We start from the raw sequence: 22,796 nt of genomic DNA, 5'->3' as shown, positions 1-22,796 counted from the left end.
AAGAGGAATGCAGTCTCATTTAAAATTAAAAGAACCTTCAGTACAATCCTATAAAACAACAGCTCATTTCAAATTATCCAGTATTTATCAGACAGTTTGGGGTTTATGAAGGTAAACCACACAACTAGTGTTCAAAATAAGGTTTTATTGATAATAAAAACAAGCAAGCAAAAGTTGGGGTGCCATTCTGAATTACTACATTCAAGTATAAATCACCTGCTGAGTACACATGCATTTCCCTTAATATCCTTGAGATTGATTGCATCCTTAACAGTCGCAATGTGAAACAAAACTTCACCGAACTCACCCAGTAATGTTTCATTTAGCAATAAATTAACCAGAACAATGTATTATAATTCACACATTTGACACTTTTAACAAAAACAGCATCTATGATATAATTCCTTGTTGCCCTTTCCCACAACAACTTTACATAAGGCTTTCTGGAAAAGACAACATCTCTTAAGGCCTGTATTTAGCACTGTGTTGGTTTGGCATGAGATCAGTTTAAAATGAGTGTTGATTTGAAGAGAAGCTTACTCATCGTGACACGACCACGGTAATTAAAACAAACAAAAAAGGAACTAGACAGAGTTTTCAGCCATGCTAGCAGCTTTGTGAGGTTGTAATGATCATCTTAAAACTTTAAGGAAGAATGAAGTTAAGGTCCTGTTTGTTTAGAAATAAAATGAGATTTTGTTGACTGAGTAGAAGGTCTTTGGCAACTTAATTCAGAAGGGTTTCTGATGTTGGGAGCGTGAAAGTCATCAGACATATGTGTTACAGTGGCACGCCACTATTGTGACACATTGTGTCTTTTTTTTAGGTTTTATGAACATGCTGAGCATATTTCCTTCCTCACAACGACTTCTTTCACACAAAACTAAAAGATATTTCACGATTGTTTCAACAATCTGTGACTTTCTTGTCCCTTTACACTACATGAAACATTATCAAAGTAATTAGAATTCATTCTGTGAGGAATTTGAATGTCTGAAACAAATTTCATGTCAACACGTGTAATATTTGGGGAGATGTTTCACCCCAATATTTCAAACCAAAGCAGTTGATCCAGTCAACTGACACTCATCTCTAGAGCCGAGCTGCTAGCATAGATACAAACTGTCTGTAGTCACCAAAGTGAAAATGTGAAAGAAAACACATGATTGACTGTCTAATTATCCAAATCCATACTAGGAAGAGAGAAACTGCAGAAAAGTAGAAAAGAGAGAAAAGGACTGCTTTCTCTTTCTTCTGAGCCTAAATTACATCTGAACTAAATGCAGTCACACACTTCTCATTATGTGATGTTTCAGGGAATGCAGAGTCACGGGTCGTCCTGATGATCGAGATCTTATTACAGGAAACTAATTATACAGCACTAAATTTATGTTGAAGGAACAAGAAAAGAACATGAACATCATCAGAGTGAAAGTGGATTTCAGATTCAGGTTCCATTTCTTGATAATGATTCCCTTTTAACCACTTTGCTTCCAATATGCTTTTCCTCAGATGAAAGTCACTGTCCCAAAGCCGAGGAAGACTTAAATGACTAGAGATCACAGAATATGTTTTGCGAAAATTAAATTTTTCAAGGAACAGTTCAGCCAAACAGTAACAGCTTCTTCAGTTTTTTTTAGCAGAATGCTGCAACTCTGTTTTACTGTGAAGCTCCAGAACTGTTCTGTGGAGGAGGAGAGGAGGACTTTATATCCTCAGGAGGAGGAGAGGAGGACTTTATATCCTCAGGAGGAGGAGAGGAGGACTGGACTTTACTGTTTGGGTGAACTACAGCTGAGCATGTCAGACACATTGTTGAATACAGCAGAGGTCAGACAACACACCTGCACAGCTGCTTCATTTTGTGTGAATCGAAGTCTTTGAAAGCGTCCTACACACATTAGAATGAAGAAGAACATTGTAACAGGTGTGCTGTGCCCTCAGGAGGCCATTTTGTCAGCATTTTAATTTGCAGCCTGACATAATTTTATGAGCACAAGCGATGTCAGAAGACAGGGGACAAAGTCTGAAGAATCAGGCTGGCATTATTCTGTATTTTCTTCTTCTGCAATTCCCATGAAAGCAGCAAAAACAACGAGAAGTCCATCTGTCCACATTTTCTGCCTTCCTGTCTGTGGAACTCAGCTCTGAGCCCATTAGTTCTCACTTTAAGTGTTCAAACAAGGTTCATTCATGTCCTCAAACAGCTGTTCACTGTAGCTCTAACAAACAAAAAGGAAGAAATTGTGCATTTAGGAACTATTTTCAGGAGCGGATTAATCCACATTTGGTGCTCTAGTGAATAAACTACAGTGTGTGTGTTGATGGTGATGAAGGAACAACAGTGTGGCCCAGTCGTGTTTTTTTAAATAGTTTTCGAAGAATAATGGAGCTCTATGGCACAAAGAAAGCAGATACATCACAATACATGTCAGGAGATACGTTCACTGCTGGCTTCTGGCTTTTTATGGGATTTTGTTCACAAGAGGAAAAATATAGATTATCACCAGCCTGATTCTTGAAGTCAATACATGCAGCTGGAAACAGCTGCTTCAGCTGTGACGAGTTATGTGTTGAAACCTGCAGCTGATTCACAACAGTCAGCATTATTCATCAGGATCCCTTTAAGCGGGCACTAACAGTGGGACCATGACCCACCCGTCTTTATGTCACTGAATCAAAAGTGCTTTTAGTTTGATTGAAGGATCTCGATCCATCATGTCTCAGTGGAAAGTATATTTTCAGATTCATTTAAAATTCGTGGTGAGAGAATAATCAGAGCGAGGCCGGGACGACCCAAACTGAGGTATATCTTGTGTGTGCCTCTCAAATCTTTTGATTTAGTACAGATAAATGTTGCGTTTCATGTTTGGTCCATGCAGCCAGAGATGGCTCTGCTATCTGGGATACCTTCAACATCATCATCATCACCATCACCCCCAGGAGATTCATCCAGCTGTGGAGAGCAGAGTACCTCTAGCTGTGCCCTCCTCATCCTCACCAGACTCACATCAGATGCTGTCGTAGTCGGACTCTCGCCTGGTGGACTCGGCCAGCACCTCGGCCATGAAGAACGTCATTGAGCCCAGGAAACCCATCACAACCAGGATGAGCAGCTGCCAGTGCAGCAGCAGGTAGTTACTGTAGAAGAAGGCCAGAGCGGCCATGATGGACTGCAGAGAAAACAACAGTGAAACTCAAATAAAAATAAATAAACGATCTTCTTACACACCGTCTGATCAATGTGGAAACTCATTTAATGTAACCGTCACTGTGAGCTCGTCTCAAACTCACCTGTATGAACTTAAAGACGGCGAAGGCCGGAGCGCTGTTGTCGCGGAATATGAATCCGATGATGCTGAGGAGCTGAGTGTTGAAGCAGCTGTCGCCCAAACCGAGCAGGAAGCTGCAGAGCAACGCCACCCCGAGACTGAGCCGCGACACAGAGACCACAGTTACAAATCAAGTCTGAATAAACAGATTCAGGTAAAAAAAATATATGAATAAAAAAAACAGGATTAAACAGTTTCATAACGTAAACTCAGAGTTTATAGGATCAGATTAAGTATTTCTTCTGACTCTGAAAGAGATCTGAGACATTAATCACAGATCGTCCAGATAAAACTGGGACGTTGTGGTTTTGAGTCCTGTGACTTTTCTTGTCTGTGCAACAAGTGCATGTAAAATATGTATAAAATCAAAAATACTGGTATTCGCATTCATATTTAAAAATGCAACAAGAAAATTAAACCCTTGAACCTCTTTTAGGAGCTGCTTTCAGTCTGTGCTGATCCCCTGGCTTTATCTGTTTATTTGTATTTTGCGTCTGTAATACAAAATACAAATAATCCACAATGCATCAAACTAAAGTAACAAGACTGTTTTGAAAATGCGAGGAGGGGACAGTTCAGATATTTGTGTTCAGATGTCTGGAGGGAAAGACAAAAGTGTCCGAAAAATAAAAACTCCAACCAGGTATTCCTTCACCTGAAAATTCTACACAAGTACAGTTCTAAGGTATTTGTACTTTGTGTGTTTGTTTCCCTCTCTGGCTTTATCAGATATTTTACTGTAAATTAAAACATAATTTACAAAATGAACACGTGTTTTTTGTACTTGGGGGTGATGTAGGCCTGCAGATCTGTTCCTGCCTCCGGTGCGATCGGAGCGTCGCTGGCGATGTTCAGGAAAATCAGATAAAAAGCAACAAAGTGAGTGATGAGACCGAGCAGCACCACCGGGTTCCTCCCAAACCGGTTGCACTTATTCAGCATCCCGAAGACGCCCCCTCCTGGTCAAACAGAGCAGAGAGAGGAAACAGAGGATTAAGTCTTTGCCTGGTGATGCTCCTCTGGTCAGCCACGCGTCAGAGGACTCACCTAAGATCTCGCCTATTCCGATGCAAATGCCCGAGATTCCGATCAAACTCTTTGCATCTTTGCCAAACTGTGTCATGGCTCCGATACACGTCCCGTACACTCCGCTGTAGAAAGTGAGCTCCAAACCTGACGGAGCAGAGTGCATGAATCAGACTCATCCAGTTTAGTTTGACTTCCACCTGAACACGTCTGACTCTCACCCACCTGTGTATCCGATGGAGATGCTCAGCAGCATCATCTCTTTGGTGACAAACATTTTACACGCTTTAACTGAGAGAAAAAAAAACAGCAGTTTAATTTTTCAGACTGTTACACCGAAGGCTCAAAGCTCATGAGGTGGAGGTTGTTTTAGTTAACATACCAAAAGCATCCAGAGCTTGTGTGCAGAGGCCGGAGTGAGGTGAGCTAAAAAGAGGAAGACAAAAGCTGATAAACTCGCGATGATAACAGACTTCATGGTTTTGTGTCTTAAAGCACTCTGTCGGTTGACCTTTCACAGACTCATATTTCCTCTGGGACATTTTCACCTTCCAACTTGTCCCTAAACTCAACTTGGTTGCCGTGGCGACTGTATCACAGCAGACAACAAAGGATAGCATTTACAGTGAAAGGTCACCTGTCTCAGCCACTAAAAATAAATATCAGTCCTGCTCCGTTTGGATGGCGAGGGCGACCATCTGTCTTTTGAAAACTGTATTTTCCAGGACATTTCCAGGGTGCTTTCAACAATCTATGGAAGTCTTAAATCGTAATACTGCATAAATGAAACTATTTACTTTCTTTTTACAAACAGGGTTAGCTGGAGGTGCATGTTTAGCCTGGGCATGACGTCACTTCATGGGCTGTTTGAGGAATTAGATGTGGCTTGTTTCATCTGAGCTGCATGTTTAACCTTTTGCAATATATTTGTATTGTTATTACCTGCTACCTCCGGATTGTTACATGTTTCAGTGTCTATCCTCATGAACATTATAAACAGATTTTTTTTTTACGACTTTTATACTGTTATGGTGTGAAGTTGTGAAATTTATCACTTCACTTCCTGTTTTTTCACTCTTTCTTGAAACAACATTAGCATTAACATCTTGATGCTGTTTAAGGAAGAGCACCACATTTCAAATGTGTAGTAATGCAGAGTCACTGTCGATCACAGTGGTTTTCTGTGTTCAGTTTGTTCTAATGAAGCGTAGCATTTTCTTCCACACACACCACCACCTCAGCTAACAATGGGTAACTGGACGTTATGATCTGATGACTACAGAACGACACAACAGGCCAAAAGGGCAGAGTGTTTGGAAGTAGCTATGAAACTATGAAAACTTGAATGTTTCAAAGAGTTCTGCACTAGAATCAAAACTGAGACCAAAGTGGAATAAATACCAAAAATGACTCCCTGCCACCACTGCTACAAAACAGCTACAGATGAAACCGTGTCTGTGTTTGAGCTCATAATTTGAATTAAAGTTTCGCTTTTTCTGCATTCATTAACTCCTGTATGTTTGTATGTGTACTATAACACAGTGTTTCTGGAGCTCACAGGTCTGACTTGCAGTTACACAATTTGCCAAATCTGGATTTGGTGGGTTTTATTTTGTACAGTTTCAGTCTCAAGTCTTTGATCAGATGAGGGATTTTTGAATGTTCTCGCTCACCTCTGAAAGACCTTTCCAGCTGAAAATCATGTTATGATCCAATTTCATATCTACTTCACCCCTGACCTCAGCAAAAATTATTTTTTGTAGCTTTTTATCCCAATAAAAGTTAATACGGATACTTGATCATAAGTTTGCTGCACATTAAAAAGCTTTCAAGGACAACTGGCTGTTTTCTCCCAGACTGTTGATGAATTCTGTCACTTTCTAGAACTTTTTCATGACTTGTGAGTGACATACAATAACAGAACTCATGGTTAACCAGGACTCATGGGACGCTCACCTCGCTGTGGAGCAGCTCTCAGTGGACTCTGCCTGCAGCAGCGACTCTGATGCTTCAGAGGGAACCGGTTCAGGGTCGGGCTTCCGGATCAGAAAGAAGAGGAAGCAACCCACCAGACTGATCACCGTAAGAGAGATGAACACTGTCTGACGGTCCTTGTCTGAGACACACAGCATGAGTCACACGCTTAAAATGAAACTTCATAGAGAAGTCGGCATGGCAGCTGGACTCTATGAATAGCAATAAATACATGAGAGGCAGAGATTTTAGAGAATTCCTCCTACCTGTTATGTGATCATGTCCATGCCAGGCACAGTAAATGTAAAGATTCCCAAAGAATAAGCTGCAGATAGAAAAAGGTCTTCATTAAGAACTGAATACAAACACCAAACACCTCCATCAAACTCATCTAGTTAATAAAAAGGTTCACCTGAACTGCAGCAACGCCCAAAATATTCCACTATTTCTTCCGATGGTGTTGTCAGTGGAGTTGATGGCGAGCACATTTCCCTGAGCTGTCCACAAGACTGAAACACAAGAAGAAACATAAACATGGAGAAGACGTGTGCCCGAGGTAGAAATGGTGATCAGATAACATTTCTTTACCTGCTGCTCCTATTCCAACAAACACAGACGCTGTGTAGAAGCTCCAAGTGTAGGGGTAAATGAACATGGCAATGTAGCCACTGTAGAAAAACAGCACAAAGAGACATCAGAAACCTGAATTATCATGTAAAGGACGGAGCAGAACTTATGTTAGCAGCGCTGGTTTACCTGTACAGAAGCCCACTAAAGAACATGGACAGCTGCGGTCCGATGACAGTCACCACTGAAGGGGCGATCAGGTTGGATGCAGAAAAAACTCCATAGATGATGGCCATGCTACAAGAGACAGACAGCAGGACACTTAATGGACCACTGTACACGACGACCCAGACTCTGGAGAACCTTCTTGAGAGAAGATGCTGCGTGATTTAGACAAAGACTGGTTCACTTTTTTAGCATGTTTTCAAAAAAGCTCACTATCATGAAGGATGTTCCCAGAAAATGGACTCAGTTCTAATTCTGTTCCCTTAATAAATGTAATTATCCTATAAGGATTTCTGTGTGTGACAGATTTAATTATGGGAGGTGCCATGAGGTCTGTATCAATGTGTCTCTATGTGTCCAAGGTACGTTGTGCTTAGTTCTGGGGCATCAGATAAAAAAATAAAAATAAAATGTAAAACAAAATTATTAATTGAGGCTGTCAGGACACTAGCAGTGATTTACCTTGTGTATCCGCTCCCATGGAACTCAGTGCTATTGAAGTTCTTGATGACTGTTTGCTGTAAAGAAGAAGACATTGGACTGTTAAGGTCTCTAGGATATTATCTTAAGTCATGCCTGATCAAGCTGGAGTGTGTACCTCTATATTGCCACATGTTTGAAAGGCAGTAAACATGAACATGAAGCCAAAGCCGAGGATAATGATGTTCAACAGCCTCTTCCCCTCTGGACTCATTTTGCAGGATATTCCTTGAGGAAGTGATGACAAAAAAAAAAATCTACTGGAGAGATCAGCACATCTGGAAACAGAAGAAGAGAAACAGAAATCAGAGGAGCGTGTGTGTGATATTCAAGCAACATTAACGCACGTCACTAAAATAAACTCTCTCTTTATACCAAACTTCATTCAAAAATCGGTTATTTTATCACAAACACATATGGGCTTTTAAACATTGCGATAAATCCTAAATGATTTGAAAGGTTTATGATTTGACAGCACACACTGATAATTTCGGCATACAAGAGATCTACAGAACAATCATTTTATTTCCATAAAATTTAAGTTTTAGAATAGTTTCCCATCACGCGCTGCCACTTACCTAGATGTGTCCCGGTGGCCTACAGCCTCCAGGAGCTGGTCCAACTAAAAGTTAAACTGCATTAAAGGACGTGTTGTTTGGCCAAAGAATTATCAGAAAAATTATAAAGTGGATCGCTTGGATTACCATAACACATAAATGTGTTTTCTATCAGATAGATTATCTGACTATAATCGTGGGAGAATTGAATTGAAGGCTGTTTTTTAAAGGAGGGTTGTCCTGTTTTGTTTTTCTTGAACTGAAGACAGCGGAAAGGATCAAGACGATGACTAATCACGAGAGACATATGTGTCCTCTAATACGTGTAACTACAGATTTAAAAAAGCCCAACGTACTGTTGACAGAAAAAGAACAACTTACCAACAGTGCTGAAGCTGTTAAGCTAACTCCTCTTCGTCCGAACTCAGTGTGCTATTAGTGACATAGTTTGCTCGTTGAGGAAGGTCCGATATACTCAGCCATTCATCTTTTCCGTGTGGTTCCTTCTTTGACCTAACATGACAATCTTCCGTCGCGTAAAACAGGTTCTCTGAAACACTTTAACAGCACCGGTAAACAGGACTTGCCCGAAACTAGACTGAGTTGTCATGTGAATTAGTCAGCTGACTGTTGCGCTGCTGTGACTAGCTAACATGTTAGCATGACATCCCCGATGTACAAACGTCCAGTGCGGAAAAACTTCACCAACACCGAGTCTGCTTCAACCGATCCAGTTTTGTTTAGTTTGTTTGTGCAAAATGGATTCTACTTCCGGGCATTTGTTTTTAGCAGCGTTTATCAAGTCAAAGTGCGACCGAGTATGTAAGTGCTCACAAACCACATTTGAAACGTTGTTTTGTTTTAATGAGCTTATATGAACACTAACATGTTGCTTATTTTAACGCGCACAATAATTTCTTTTGATAGTGTTAACCATGGTGTTAACAGCTAGCAAGCGAGCTGGTGCAAAGTACTTCCGGTTAAAAATAAAATAACGCCTGAAATAAATAAACTTTTTCTTTGACATGTAATGACAATGACAATACATCTAATAAATCAAAGCCAAAGAATGTTTTCCAGAAATATACGAAACTGTTTTTTGATTGTTTGATATATTTGGCGCTTTTTCTGTTTTGGAATATACTAAAGTAAATCCGCGAGGGGGCGCTGCTGCGGCCGACACACGACGGAGCGCTCCCGTCTTAAAGAAGAAGACATTCTCCTCGCTGGTTTCGGGCGGTTGAAAACGACGTGTGCGGGGTTGTGCTGGAAGAAGTCGCTTATATTGTGATTGTGCAGCCTAAAATACATCACAGGCAAGGAGATTCCGTTTAAATTACACTGTTGTTTCTGTGCGTGCACTTTTACAAACAAGCAGGCTCCATCGTAGCCGAGATTTAAACTGTTTGGCGGAAGGCTGCAAGGCCTCAACGGCTAGCTAATCACCATGAGTTACGGTAGGGCACCGCCAGACGTTGATGGCATGACTTCCCTCAAAGTGGACAACTTAACGTACCGAACATCGCCCGAAACCCTCAGACGTGTTTTCGAGAAGTATGGTCGAGTAGGGGACGTCTACATCCCCCGAGACCGCTACACGAAAGAAAGTCGCGGTTTCGCGTTTGTGCGGTTCCACGACAAACGGGACGCCGAAGATGCAATGGACGCCATGGACGGCGCGCTCCTCGATGGACGGGAGCTGCGGGTCCAGATGGCCCGGTACGGAAGACCACCTGATTCCCATTACGGCGGTGGTGGCGGCGGCGGTGGAGGAGGACGGCGAGGCGGAGGAGGGCCTCCCAGGAGGTACAGCGGGCATGGACGCCGAAGCAGGAGGTACGAACGAGCACACAACTGTTAGTTGGATAGCTTCTTTTAGTTGACTGCACGCGCTCCGCTACCAGACTCCATTGAAAAATGGCGTATTTTAGGTTGCCTTGGTCACTGATCGATACAAACTGCTCATAGAACATACGTTAAAGGGGCACCATGTGGTTTTGGGGAGAAGAAATTCAAACGCATAATTTTAGTGTTTACGATATCAATAAGGTAATAATGCAAACTAAGAAATATTATGTTTTTATTGCATTTTTATTTCATGAGTGAAAAAACAAGCTGTTCTAAGAAGAAATTCAGGCCCCAGACCACTGTTTGAAACTAGGAAGGTGGCAGGGTCCGCCACATAAACAAAGAAACACTATGAAAGTGTGCAGTCTTTTTTAAGGCCAGTTTGTTTAAACAGTCATGAAAACAAATATATAGGTCTTTCTCTCCATTCATTAACATTTCTTCCCCATAACTACATATTGCGGCATACCAAGTGTTTAGTGAACCAGCCGGATCCATTCAGCAAGAAACACGAGGAGCACATACTGTTCCACAGCTGTACATCTGACCTATTCTGTCAGTTATGTGGTACTGTTCTTGTTCTTCTTATTTTAGAAACTAACAGCTGAAGGTCAAGACTTAATCTATTAGAACAGTCCTCAGTTAAGTTTATCAGTTTAGTGTCTGCTAATGCCAGCCAATTGTTTTAACCTTTTAATGAGGGTTAACAAACCCTCATCAGACCTGTATAAATCTCCTCTGTATAACTGAGGCTCCATTGCAGAGCATGTTGTCCTCAGTTCGGTCCAGCTGCTGCCAGATTAAAAATGATAACTCAACCCACTGAATGTATGCAGCTCTTCCCCCAGCCCGAGACACAGAAGACGGAGCAGGTCTCGCAGCAGGAGCCGCTCTCGATCCAGAAGCCGATCCCGCTACAGCAAATCCAGGTCCCGATCCTACTCCCGATCCAAGTCCCACTCTCCCAGGACCAAGAAGACCAAGGCCAAGTCCCAGTCTCGTTCCAGATCTAGATCCCGGTCCAAGTCCAAGTCCAGGTCCAGAAGCCGCAGCCCCACCCCTGCCTCCAAACGAGAGTCCAGGTCAAGATCTAAAAGCCAGCCCAAGTCGGCAGCAGAAAATGGAGGCGAATCCCCTTAGAGCTCAGCAGGTGAGTTTGGAAAAGATGTTGCTGTTGCACAAAGAGATTTATTTTGTTCTGTTTCCAGTGTCTTTGTTACAGTTGTGAGTAACAGGGTGAGTGACAGGCTAGTTATAAATTGACTGTAGCTGATATCTTTTATGTTTATCCCCAGTGGCAGCCAATTCAGGAGGTACTCTGACATCATTTAGATCTAGACCAGTTAGCTCTTAAAACATTGTTCCCCATGTAAAGATAACTTTCAGTCATACCTAAGCTCATAATTTTCACTAGCGACGTGTTTTGTAAGAACAGTTCTGACAGTAAATCCGATGTGGAATTCTCTCCCTCCCAAGCTGCGGCATCCTGTTTGCTAAAGCGGAGTTTGAGCTGAGCTGAGGCAGTATGAGCAGTTAGAAGGTGTTTGGTGAGCTGCCCGCCTGATCCTGGTGAGGCTGTCTGTGCAGCAGCAGGGTGGAGGCAGTCAGTGTTGGGGTTTGGTGGTGAGGTACGTCTGTCTGTCTGTCCACCACTGGACATAAAACTGTCCTCCAGGTCACGCCCACATCCAGGTGCTACCGCTCGAGAGGCACAGAGGTTTGTCAGTCCCACTCTGTTTGTTCAGTTTCATCTATTCTAACATCTATTTTGGTTCACTATCACAGATTAACAATTAAAATTGTATTAAAATGTATTTAATTACGCTGCAGTGAAGGCTCTAAATCAGATTGGAGACTTTTCTTTAAGCATCACCAGGACAGAAACTACATTAAGGCAGTTATCTACTGTTCTACAAAACCACACCTGCAGCACAAAGCAATTCTACAGTTTTGGTTTGTTCATTGTGGTCTGGCAAAGCTCAAATACTTTCCAAAACCCAGTGTTTCTCTTTCTACACCTAAACTACCATCTGTAGATCACCAATTATCCCAGTTGAACAGCTGCTGTTCATTTAAAAAGATAAAGATTGATAAATAAAATGTTGCAGTGAAACCTGGGATTGTGACGAGTGCTGCAGCTAATGAATATGCTCATTATCTGCTGATTTTTCTTTTTAGTGTCAGAAAAATAAAAACCCCATCACAACATCCCAGAGACAAAAATGAATACAATACAAACATAGGATGAGTAGATTATGTAAAATTTATGGGATCCATTAATATACATTGTCTAGCATGCAAGATTTATATTGTACTATGATATCAGCCAATGGATTAAATTAAATATGCATTGATTGGCAGGCTTTGATGAAGGCTCTGCGCTAAAAATCAAGATGATGTAAATTATCACATTTATATGGAACTAAACAAAAAAATCAGTCCAGGTTGAGTCAAACTTCTGATTCTCTTGTATCAGATTTTGTTCTTCCCCCAGTTCTAGTTCATGTTGTGTTCTGGTGGGATCTGAAAGAAGAAAACCTTCCTAACTCTTCCTGTTTTGACAGTTTCAGGTGACTTCTGAACTCCAAGTCCAAGACTGGATCCAACGCAAGCAACCGTGTCCTGCTGTGAAAGGTTATTATTGTGTCTTCCATGCTTTAGTTTGTTAAATTCATTTTGCCACAAACAGGATTTTTTTTTCTTCATTTCATCAATGTGCTGTGATTTTATTTCTTCATAACATGTTTATGGTTTTAATAATCCAGTTCAATGTGGAGAGGAGTTTCTGTTTTTGTTCTGATCACACAGGATAATATACAAAGATGTTCATGTTTAGTTTTGTACTTTTGGCTCAAGTTGCCCCCTCAGCTTTAAGTTCTTCTGCCCATGGCCTATATCAAGAAGCAAGTGACAGGCTTTCTTTTGCTTTGTTCTGCCTGTCTTTGATATGATTATAATGGGAAGCAACATTTCTAATATTTCTTGGGCTGCAGTTTCATTAGAGATGGCGAAAGCTGGATTGATGTTTCACTGAGGGCTCACTTCATGGTAAATGTACTACTTTCATCCATGCACAGATCCTGTAGAAAAGTAGATATTTTTTTTCACACTTGCCATGGTGATCCTGAGTATCCTGGTGAGTGACTCAGCTTTTTGATACCTAATGGCCCGGGTTAAGTCCAGATTTAGATGGCAGACACAATCATATGGCTCTGATACAGGCCTGTGGTGTTAGTCGGATACTCAGACACACCAGGGCTCATTTTTCCCACATCTGAAGAGGCCATTCATTCCTGTTACTTTTACTTCTTGTTCAGCATGAGATTTAAACAAACATCCAAAGTGACATAATCTACACCAATTTAAAATGTTGCTTTTATAATTGTTTTCATGTCAGTGCAGCCATTTCATCAAACAGTAGTAATCCCTCAGAAACTTCACCTGCTTCCTTACTGTCTTTGATTTCAGCTGCTCAGGGTGTCTTTTATTAAGCGGGACAGTAGATAATTTTAACTCCTGGGATTGAATGTGTTAAATATAATTGTAAATGGCATTTACAGTAAAATTACTGGTGATGTAAAGTCTAAAATTAATTGGTTATGGAATGTTTCAGGTCATTAAAAGAACATTTAAACTCACAGGACTCCAGACACAGTCTTTGCTTTTTCTTTTTAATTTTTGATGCTAATCCTGCTTGTATGTTGTTTTTTTTGTGCACTAGGCGCAGTTGTGTAGCAGTTGATATTGCTGGTTAGCTGTTAAGGTGGCGTGTTGCTCTGCTGAGTGCTTGGATGTTTCCAGTATTCTCCAGATTGCTCCTGTGACTACCAGTGGTGCAGTTGCTACAGTCTCATCCTTTGTACAATGCCATGTTTTTGTTTTTTTTTTTTCCCCTCACATGGTCATGGATGACAAATGTGACTTTGATTAAAGATTTTGGTGTTTTGTCTATAATGGTCTCACTTTTTTAATTGTTGTGCACATTTACGTTACAATTCCACAAACACTGAAGGTGATATTTAGATCTTTTTCAAATGTGTTCAACTGAAAATGGAACTAGGACAACATGTTGTATGGTTTCAAACTAAAAAGATTTTTCAAAATGTATGCTTATTCTGAATTTCATGCTAGCAACTCATTTCAGATATATACAGGAATTTGGAATTACAGGAATTTTGGAGGGCTGATAAGAAATAACCTCAGACTGGATACCAGTTTGGTTACTTTCACATTGAGTGTTTTGTACAGAGAGGACTCTTGAGTTCAGTTTTAACTGTCTCTACAGTAAGGATACACCAAGTATGACTGTCACATCAGATTTTCACCACATGGTTATAACCAAAGTCAGAATAATGGTAATGTTGAGCTCTCTGATGATAATTTGAGAAAAAACTTCAGACCGTTTTATCTTTTAACTGACTTTACTGTAGTTTTTTTTTCTTTTGTAAAGTATGAATACTTAACTATACTTAAACTTATGACTTTTCCTTGAGACTAATATCTGAACATTTTCCTCCTTGCATTTTCAAAACGGGCTCATTGATTTAGTCGAACACATTTACACATGTTGCTGCTCGGGATGCTTTACCAACCCAATGTGTGTGTGATAAGACTCTACAATCAACTGTCTTTGTGGTGTGTTTAGGAACAGCTGGGACAAATCCTACTGATTTTACCTTTAATATTCTTTGAATTATATTAACATGATGGCAGCTCCAGTTAGCTTTGACCACAAATGTCCCTCAGGGGAAGACTTTTTACTCTGAGACTCTGAGTATATTTCAGAGCCTGTACTCTGTTACTGTACTGGAGTAAAGAAGCTGAATCAGTAACTCTTTTAGTCTTTTTTTCTGTATCATTTTGTTTGTACTACTAGAGTAAAGAATGTTTGGACTATTGTCTCTTCAAGACTTAATATCAGTGCTGAATATCCAAACAATATCATTAATAACATCAACTCAGTTGTTTTTGGTCTATAAAGGCTTCTAATTACTTTGCTTCTTTGTCTCTTTGCTGTCACATACTGTATATTCAATTGATGAAAATACAATTCTGTGGTAATTTAAGTTGTACATGACAATGTCATGCTTAAAAAGTGGACTCTTATACCAAAAACTGCAGATACAGCAGTTGATTTGTCTACAATTATATCCATCTGTGTGTGATTAATACCTAAAATGGCCTTCACACACAAATAGACCCTGCCCAATTGAACAAAGACATATTAATCTCCTGTTGGCTCCTGATGTTCATATCTTAGACTAAGACAGGTCATAACAGTGTTGGTTTGACTGCTGGCTGTCTGACAGCGTTGAGCTCCCACCTGTTACACCAGCTAGATTAAATTCCACTCTGACGACTATCACTCAAGGCAGATGACCCAGTTTTTTCAGCCTCAGGTCAAAGTGAATCTCTACATAGGTTTGTACTGTTGGATATTTTGCAATCTGTCCCTTGACAAGCACCATGATGAGAATCAAATTCAAGTGTAGATAACGAACATGAAATCAGAGTAAGAATGAATCTGTGGCCGTGCCTTAGATACAACATGTGATAACATATTTACATTAAGCTTCTTAATGCTACCTTTATCATATGTAGACATCTTACTTGAAAATATTAAGTTATGGTAGGTAGCACAAAAATAACATAAGCTAACATAAGTAATTACGTCTCAAAACATGGACATTTCCAATTAGTGGATTTGTGTGAGCACAGTAATCAGTGTCATTAAAAATATAAGAAGATAATATAAAGAATGTGTAGCACTTAAGTAAATGTAGACTTATCACATATCATGGGTATCATTTTGTGAAAATTAGGAAAAATTCACATGATATTGATACTGTGACTTCAAGCAGCAAAGCCTTTTGAATTTGAGAGAGCTTCATTCTTCTTAAGACATTTTATGATGTAAAATAATGGCGGACAAATGTGATAAAAGTGCATTTATATAATAACATCATAACATAATGTTTTTTGTAATTTTCCTGTTGCAAAAATGACTACATGATGACATCACCTTTACTGTAAAGTTGAGAAACAACAAGGCGTGGCTTCCGGCGACGTTTCATTCGTGCGTCAGCGACGTACTGACGTTACTTTCGGGGCGGGGCTATAAAGCCTTGTTTTTCAGTCCGAAGAGCTCGACAAACTCCATTTTGTGAGAGCTGTTGAAGGAGGGTCGAGCGACGTCCCCGTGAAAAGGCAAAACCCCTAAACGAGACAAAAAGTCAAAGTTAGCCGACGAACCGCTCGCTAACCAAGTTATCATACGAAAGGAAAGCAAATCTTATCGTATGTCCGGTATCCAGAACCTCCATACTTTTGGTAAGTCTTTTTTTTTTTTTTTATCGAACTGAACCTTGAGACGGGGTGGGGGAAGGGCGAGTGCTCACGAAGCTAACGTCAAGCTGCTTAAACTTATTTCGACGTTTTATTTGCTATCTATGTGTTATAATACTTGTTTCTTAGTGTAATCAATTCTGATGACTTTGAAGTAGACGAGTACCTGGTACTTAAATCTCTTGCGTCAGAATTACACAGTCTGGACCGTGATTTTGGTCGAGTCGCAGGCCTTTGCTAGCGGCCGCCATTTGGCCTAAATTTTGCTGGAGGCTCGTTAGCTTATTCTTCACGTCTGTTTAGCGTCGGCAAGAATATCGCACCACGGCTGATTAAGAATACGGTGCACGAAGTTAAAACTTGTTTTAGGCTTTTGATTAAAAGGTGAAAAGGAAAGTTGCCATGTCACGTCGACCGGTTTTTGTTTCTTTTTTTCTTTGGAAGGTTTAATCGTACAGCTTAGCATTAGCTGCCGGACGCTGCCCCTAAGCTGTTGCGCTGTATATTTAGCACGTCCGTCTGCGCAGTTCCTGATCTGAAATATGAGCCTTCCAAAGAGATTTGCCAGATGACAACACAGAGCAGATGAAGAGTTGATTCGGCGTTGTGTTGTCGATCAAGTAGACACTTGATTTAATAAGTAATGTGCTTGACATAGGCGATCCGTGTTCTTTTTACTGTAGTGTGTATATATGACGTTTATTAATTTTATTAACCTGTAATTATAATGTTGATTTCTACCCCTCTCTCCCCTCCAGACCCCTTTGCTGATGCAACTAAGGGTGATGAACGCCTCCCAGCCGGGACTGACGACTACATCCACATAAGAATCCAACAGCGGAACGGCAGGAAGACCCTTACCACTGTCCAGGGCATTGCCGCGGACTATGATCTGAAGAAGCTGGTCAAGGCCTTCAAGAAGGTATGAATCTAGGGTGGGGGCTGGTCTTCAGTTGCTTTTACTGTTCTTCTTGATCTAAAACAAATTAGCAATTTTTTTTAGTCTTAGTTGGTGGTGCACTTTTTTTTTTTTTAATCATGCAGTTAGCTCTTGGCTGGGGTGGGGTGGGGTGGAGTGTGTCCTTGGTTCCTGGCTCGGCACATACTGACTCATTGTTTTGCTCTCTTAAACCCCAACAGAAGTTCGCTTGCAATGGGACAGTGATTGAGCACCCAGAGTATGGTGAAGTGATCCAGCTGCAGGGAGACCAGCGTAAGAATATCTGCCACTTCATCATGGAGGTAAGTTCAAAGACAAACCAAAAACTTCTCTGACTAAGCAGTTGTTTTGAGTGATCAGATCTGATTTGGAAGTTGGGGCACAGACTGAAGGGTCAAAGGACAATTTCATTAATTGATTTCTTTCTTGTTTGCAGATTAAACTGGCCAAGGAGGAGCAGCTCAAAGTCCACGGCTTCTAGAAGCTGCTAGCAGCCCTCTCCCCCTTCTCCCCTTGAAGGCAATTAAACTCCCCTCACTCTCTCCTACCCTCCTCCTATGTGCTGCTGTTGCTCTTCCTCTACCCCCTTGCAGCCCCACCAGCTCCTATTAGCTAACACGTGAATTACCTCTGACAAACATGGGACTGTGTAACACCATTGCCTCCCTACAACACCAGGGGGCAGGGTCGCTCCCACAAAGACGCACCACTGCAGCTCCACACAACATCAGGGATGAGTGGTGATGACCCTCCCACACACACTTCCTCCTTCCTTTCCCCCCTCGTTTATTTCCTTTTAATTTTTTTTTTCTTTTTAGGTTCATGTGCCACGATAAGTGGTTACCGTGTGTAACTTTTTGTTTTGTACTTCAAGGTGTTTCAATAAAACGATGAGTGTCCATATGTTGGAGTGGAGTGGTGTCATGGGGAATGGGATGGGGGCTGGATTTGTGTTTGACTAATGTGGGTAAATGTAGAAGAACAAAGACAGCAGCTGGGAGGAGGAGAAGTGGGAATTCTGTTGAGGCATTTGCTGCAGAAATTAGTTTCTGGAGCTTGCCCACAGTAGTGCCTTTCCTCTTTTCAGTCTGCTTCGATATCCACGTTGTCTGTTTACATTCCCAGCTGCCTGCTCCCAGGTTACTGAGCAGTGAGGGTATAAAGTACTGACCTTCTCCACCATCCCGTCCAGCAAATTTGGTTTTGCTTATTTAATGGCATATTTTTTTCTTTTTTTTTTTTTTTTTTTCTTTTTTCTCTTTTCCCTTTTTTGGTTCTTTATCTGCCAATTCAAGTATTAAAACTAATGGGGTGGTCAGTGGTGGTCTTAACTTTTGTCAGATTGAGGTCCATAATGTGGCCTGCGATTATGGACACTTGAATATTTAATTTACAGTACTATAATGCAATAATTTATGAACATACGTTAAGATGTATACAGTTAAGATCAAAGCCATGACCAGGTCATACTGTGCTCCTGTGACTGACGGTGATGGAGAGCGAGCCTGTTTTGCAAAGTTCACATTTTGGTTCAATAAAAATTCTGTAGTTGATCAGCATGTCCTGTGTATTGTTTGGTGTCAATCTCTGCTATGGTTTAGCGATGACTGTACTCAGGAACATTTACTTCAGCACTCTACACAAGTATAATATAATAAAACAGTTAAACTTCCCCACGTTTCTAGTCACTTGTAGATAAATATGATTTACATATTTACTATTGGGATCCAGGCAAAGCACTGTTTTAACATGTAATATTTGTTCCTGTCCTTAATAAACTAGCTATAATAGACGTCGGTTTGGGGGCTATGTCTTTTATGTATATATTTGATAACTTTGGGAAGTCCAAATATATATAATAGAAAGACAAACAATCAGTGAACATGCTATTAGGTATGTTATTTGTTTATTTAACTTAAATCCTTTTAAAGCAACGTTTATCCTTAATAATTTATGTCTGTTCAATTCGCCTTGTATCATTTGGGGCATTTTACCATTCGCCTTAACGTGCACGTAGTTTGTCCCTTCTGGGGATCCTTCTGACTCCATGGCAACGCGAATAGCGCCATTGCTAAGCCAGTTTGTTTTTTAGCTGCAGGCGGATAATAAAACGAGTCTTCTCTGCTTTCAGCGTTATTAAAAGGGGAAATGTGACCTTACCTCAAATTGACGAACTTCTACATTTATAAAATAAGATGTGTGCATGAACGTACAGGACCGTAAAGCTGGTAAGACGTTAGCATGGTTAGCTTCCGTTAAAAATAATACGGCACGCGCTTTATTCTTTGTTCCGTTTAACTAAACTGGAGTTTTCTAAAATGTAATGATTTTTTTTTTAAAAAGCTCTTACATGTTCATGAGCATTTAATACTGTGAGGAGCGATTCCTCAACACAAGTACTGATTCTTGAGTCCATCCATGATACTGCTAACAGTTACTTGTGTACTTTGACTTAGTTAGCTCAGTCACTTAGGTACTTTAGTTACTTTAGTTAATACTACATGGAACAAATTACTTTCTCACAACTTGATGCCGGAGATGTCAAGCGTTTATCTTCTTGCCCTGGTTGCAAGAATTTAGCTGATTAAGGTACAAATACTTTAACTGAGTAATTATCCATTGTAACATCACTCCATGTGTCTGTGTTAGACACGAATTCACATCATAACTTATGATTATTTTCACCTTTGATTAATATGTGGATTATTTGCTCAGTTAACTGATGAGTTGTCGGATCTGTAAAATATCAGGAAATGATGGTATTACTGATCAGTGTGACCAAGATGATGTCCTGCAGGAGTGAACATTTTATCAATATTATATCTGTAAGAATCTATATATAATATAAACATGACAAATTAAACTACAGCACTAGATTGTGGTGCATACAAGTCTGTGTGAAAATGTTATGTATGTTATTTTTGACAGAATTCCCAGATATGATGTGACAGTTAAAGGTGTCCTCTCAGAACCAGACAATGCAAGTAAGCGAGAACACTTTTATCTGGATACCATTTCATAAAATATCTCAGCTTGACTCTGTTCGATGCGTTGATATATTTCCTTGTTCTTGTTCCTCAGGTGTTGCCAGTTTGGGGGCTTGCCATCCCCCTCCCAGCAGTGCTGATGATCACTCTGAGTCTCTACATGATCGTCCTGGGGATTGGGCTGTGGATCAGATCCTGCCTCAAGGTTGGTGGTCCAGTAACTGTTAATTACACAACAGTGACGTCTTTCTACTTAAAGTCTGTAAAATGTTTATGAATTAGGTGTTTAATGTCTTCTTTTTTATCTTATTCATCCAGTTTGCACATAAAAGATCAAGAGGAACAAATGATGAATAGAATTAGTGAATTCAGCAGCTGGTAACATCTTAACCATGCTTTAATCATTTTATTGTTTTATCTTGGCTTTTAAATTGAACAAAAACACAAACTGGTATATTCGTTGGCCAAAAGCTGTACTGTGTTTTTGTTTGTTACCACAGAGAAGTAAAACCGTGCAGAAGTGAGGCTGATGTTTGTTTTCTGTCTCCCAAAGGACCGCTGCTCTTCAGACTGTGGTGACTGCTGTCCAAACATCTCTTTATGCGAGCAGTGCTTCAGACTGGCAGAAATGTGTAACTGCAGTCTGCCGACTGTCCACTCCTGTTGGAGGGACTCATCGTGCCCTCCCTCTAATGTAAGTGTCATCCAAATAGACATTTAGCACACTGACCACAAATCATATTATATATTCGAATCATGATCATTATAATGTGTTTGTCTTTGTGAATTGTGTGTTGTGTTTCCTGACAGTGTGCCAACTGGGACTGTGCCTGCACCTGTCAGCCTCCGGAGTGTGACTCCTGTAACTGTCTCTGCTTCGAGATCAGGATCAAGTAGAGCAAGTGAATGCCTTTATTAGAGCGTTTACAATGGTGACATAGAGTAACAGCACACATGCCGGATGATCTGCACGTTAAAGCATCACTACTCTCTACTCACTACTCTGTGAGCTTCCCTTTTGCCCTCTTACCAAATAAGACTGAAGAGGAAGACTGCCAGCAGATGGCAGCCTCTCCTGTCATTTTCAAGAGAACAGACCATCAGGTCACAGAACTGCTGCTGCTGTTCACTGTCTTTGAATGAGACTGTTTGAAACCAAATGACTCAAAGTGTTCAGTAGGAGTGTGTGTGACAAAGATAAAACCCCCACTGTATGAAATATTTTATCAAATTATCACGATATTGTGAGATTAAACATTTTTTGAAAATTAGTTTATGACAGTGTTTTTCAATCGTGGCCTTCTGTCCTGCATGTTTTGGACATTCCCTGTTTCAACACACGTGATTCAGATGATCAGATCGTCATGCAGCTCTGCAGATAACGACCCAGTTGTTTGGATCAGGTGTGCTGGAGCAGGAAACGTCTAAAACATTAACAGTTAATGGATGAAATAACCCGACAGGAAATGTCTCTTGTTTTACTTACCTTCTAATCAAGATTATTTAGTTCAGTGATTGAATTAATGATGTAAACATTGACTGTGACCATCAGACAGTCATGCTCATTGACCTTTAATCCCACAGTGCTATAATACATCAAGAAATATTAAAGCATAGGATACTAAAATTAATTAGGATGCACTCTTTGATATTATATTTGATTGTGTACTTCTCTAATGACATTACATAAACTGCACATAGTACAGCTATGTTGATCCTTCTGTGCTTGAAGCAGAATCAAACTTAGTACTTTTTGTAATGTAATGAAATAGAAATGTCAAAGGGAAAGTTCTGCCTTGGCAGGTTTGGACTTAAATGACAAAATCTCTGACAAATTCTGTCACCTCACTCTCTGTATTCTTATGACTTTAGTCACAGTACTCTGCATTAACTGCTGCAAAACACCAAAACAGGACATTTACAACACCAACCTGTTTGTTACTCAATTTTTGATACAGATGATATCTTGTTTATCTTTTATTTTGGATGAAAGTGACTGTAAAGTGTTCTTTATTTTATATGTTGCCTTTTATATTGTAGAATTTAAGGACAATTCATAAAGTTAAAGCTGGAGTTAATCAATATTGTCTTCACTGACAATACAGCTCACAAATCAATAATGTGTTGTAAGATATTTATATTTATGTATAAAAGGTTTGGTGATTGTCTTAAACACTGGTCGATGTATTTTCAAACAGGAGGAAGTACATTTGTGTGGGACTACTTTCAGCAGCGGATGAATCTACGTTGCTGATTAAAGATACTAAAGTAACTCGGAATTCTTGTTTTATACATTCTGTTTTTGACATTTTTATTAAATTATGAAATGTTTTAAAAATGCTTTTAACTGTTTAAATTCATCTTTGGTTTCTGAGACCACGTGAGGTCCGTTTTCATCAGTCACACAGAGACTCTATATAGATCGTGATTACCATGATTTATTCCATTTTATGTCTTCTAGTCATACTGTGTTACCACGATTCATGTCCCCTGCTGCAATAATGATAACTTAAAG

General features: G+C 40.2%; 4 protein-coding genes across 9 annotated transcripts; 3 read left to right on the top strand and 1 right to left on the bottom strand.

Annotated features, from left to right (window-relative positions):
• Window positions 1-125: 125 nt before the first annotated feature.
• mfsd11 (major facilitator superfamily domain containing 11) lies at window positions 126-9,144 on the bottom strand. Its single transcript, XM_037088215.1, has 14 exons — window positions 8,543-9,144; window positions 7,723-7,882; window positions 7,587-7,642; window positions 7,089-7,196; window positions 6,921-7,000; window positions 6,745-6,841; window positions 6,599-6,657; window positions 6,315-6,474; window positions 4,741-4,784; window positions 4,584-4,649; window positions 4,380-4,505; window positions 4,117-4,291; window positions 3,295-3,430; window positions 126-3,173 (listed from the first exon to the last, which is right to left on the bottom strand). Exons 2-14 carry the CDS (start codon window positions 7,816-7,818, stop codon window positions 3,012-3,014), a joined length of 1,365 nt encoding a protein of 454 aa, XP_036944110.1. The 5' UTR covers window positions 7,819-7,882; window positions 8,543-9,144; the 3' UTR covers window positions 126-3,011.
• Window positions 9,145-9,374: 230 nt separating this feature from the next.
• On the top strand, window positions 9,375-13,963 carry srsf2b (serine and arginine rich splicing factor 2b). Of its 6 annotated transcripts, none has more exons than XR_005072776.1 (5): window positions 9,376-9,997; window positions 10,846-11,159; window positions 11,486-11,637; window positions 12,574-12,643; window positions 13,731-13,963. XR_005072776.1 is itself a non-coding variant. In XM_037088240.1 (3 exons), exons 1-2 carry the CDS (start codon window positions 9,609-9,611, stop codon window positions 11,147-11,149), a joined length of 681 nt encoding a protein of 226 aa, XP_036944135.1. In that variant the 5' UTR covers window positions 9,375-9,608; the 3' UTR covers window positions 11,150-11,159; window positions 12,574-13,963. The 6 variants fall into 6 exon arrangements, 2 of the variants coding, with proteins under 2 accessions (XP_036944135.1, XP_036944134.1); XR_005072775.1 differs by having other exon boundaries at window positions 11,486-11,726; XR_005072777.1 differs by lacking the exon at window positions 11,486-11,637.
• A 2,190-nt stretch (window positions 13,964-16,153) lies between these two features.
• On the top strand, window positions 16,154-18,853 carry eif1 (eukaryotic translation initiation factor 1). The gene is made up of 4 exons (XM_037088251.1): window positions 16,154-16,339; window positions 17,113-17,276; window positions 17,495-17,596; window positions 17,731-18,853. Exons 1-4 carry the CDS (start codon window positions 16,309-16,311, stop codon window positions 17,773-17,775), a joined length of 342 nt encoding a protein of 113 aa, XP_036944146.1. The 5' UTR covers window positions 16,154-16,308; the 3' UTR covers window positions 17,776-18,853.
• Window positions 18,854-19,316: 463 nt separating this feature from the next.
• si:ch211-198p11.6 (keratin-associated protein 10-2) lies at window positions 19,317-22,560 on the top strand. Its single transcript, XM_037088250.1, has 5 exons — window positions 19,317-19,522; window positions 20,223-20,278; window positions 20,376-20,486; window positions 20,835-20,975; window positions 21,092-22,560. The coding sequence occupies exons 2-5, from the start codon at window positions 20,273-20,275 to the stop codon at window positions 21,176-21,178; spliced, it is 345 nt and encodes a 114-aa protein (XP_036944145.1). The 5' UTR covers window positions 19,317-19,522; window positions 20,223-20,272; the 3' UTR covers window positions 21,179-22,560.
• Window positions 22,561-22,796: the final 236 nt, after the last annotated feature.

This window comes from Acanthopagrus latus, chromosome 23, assembly GCF_904848185.1.
Source record: "Acanthopagrus latus isolate v.2019 chromosome 23, fAcaLat1.1, whole genome shotgun sequence".
Taxonomy (NCBI): domain Eukaryota; kingdom Metazoa; phylum Chordata; class Actinopteri; order Spariformes; family Sparidae; genus Acanthopagrus; species Acanthopagrus latus.
This window is presented reverse-complemented; position numbering and strand designations above follow the sequence as displayed.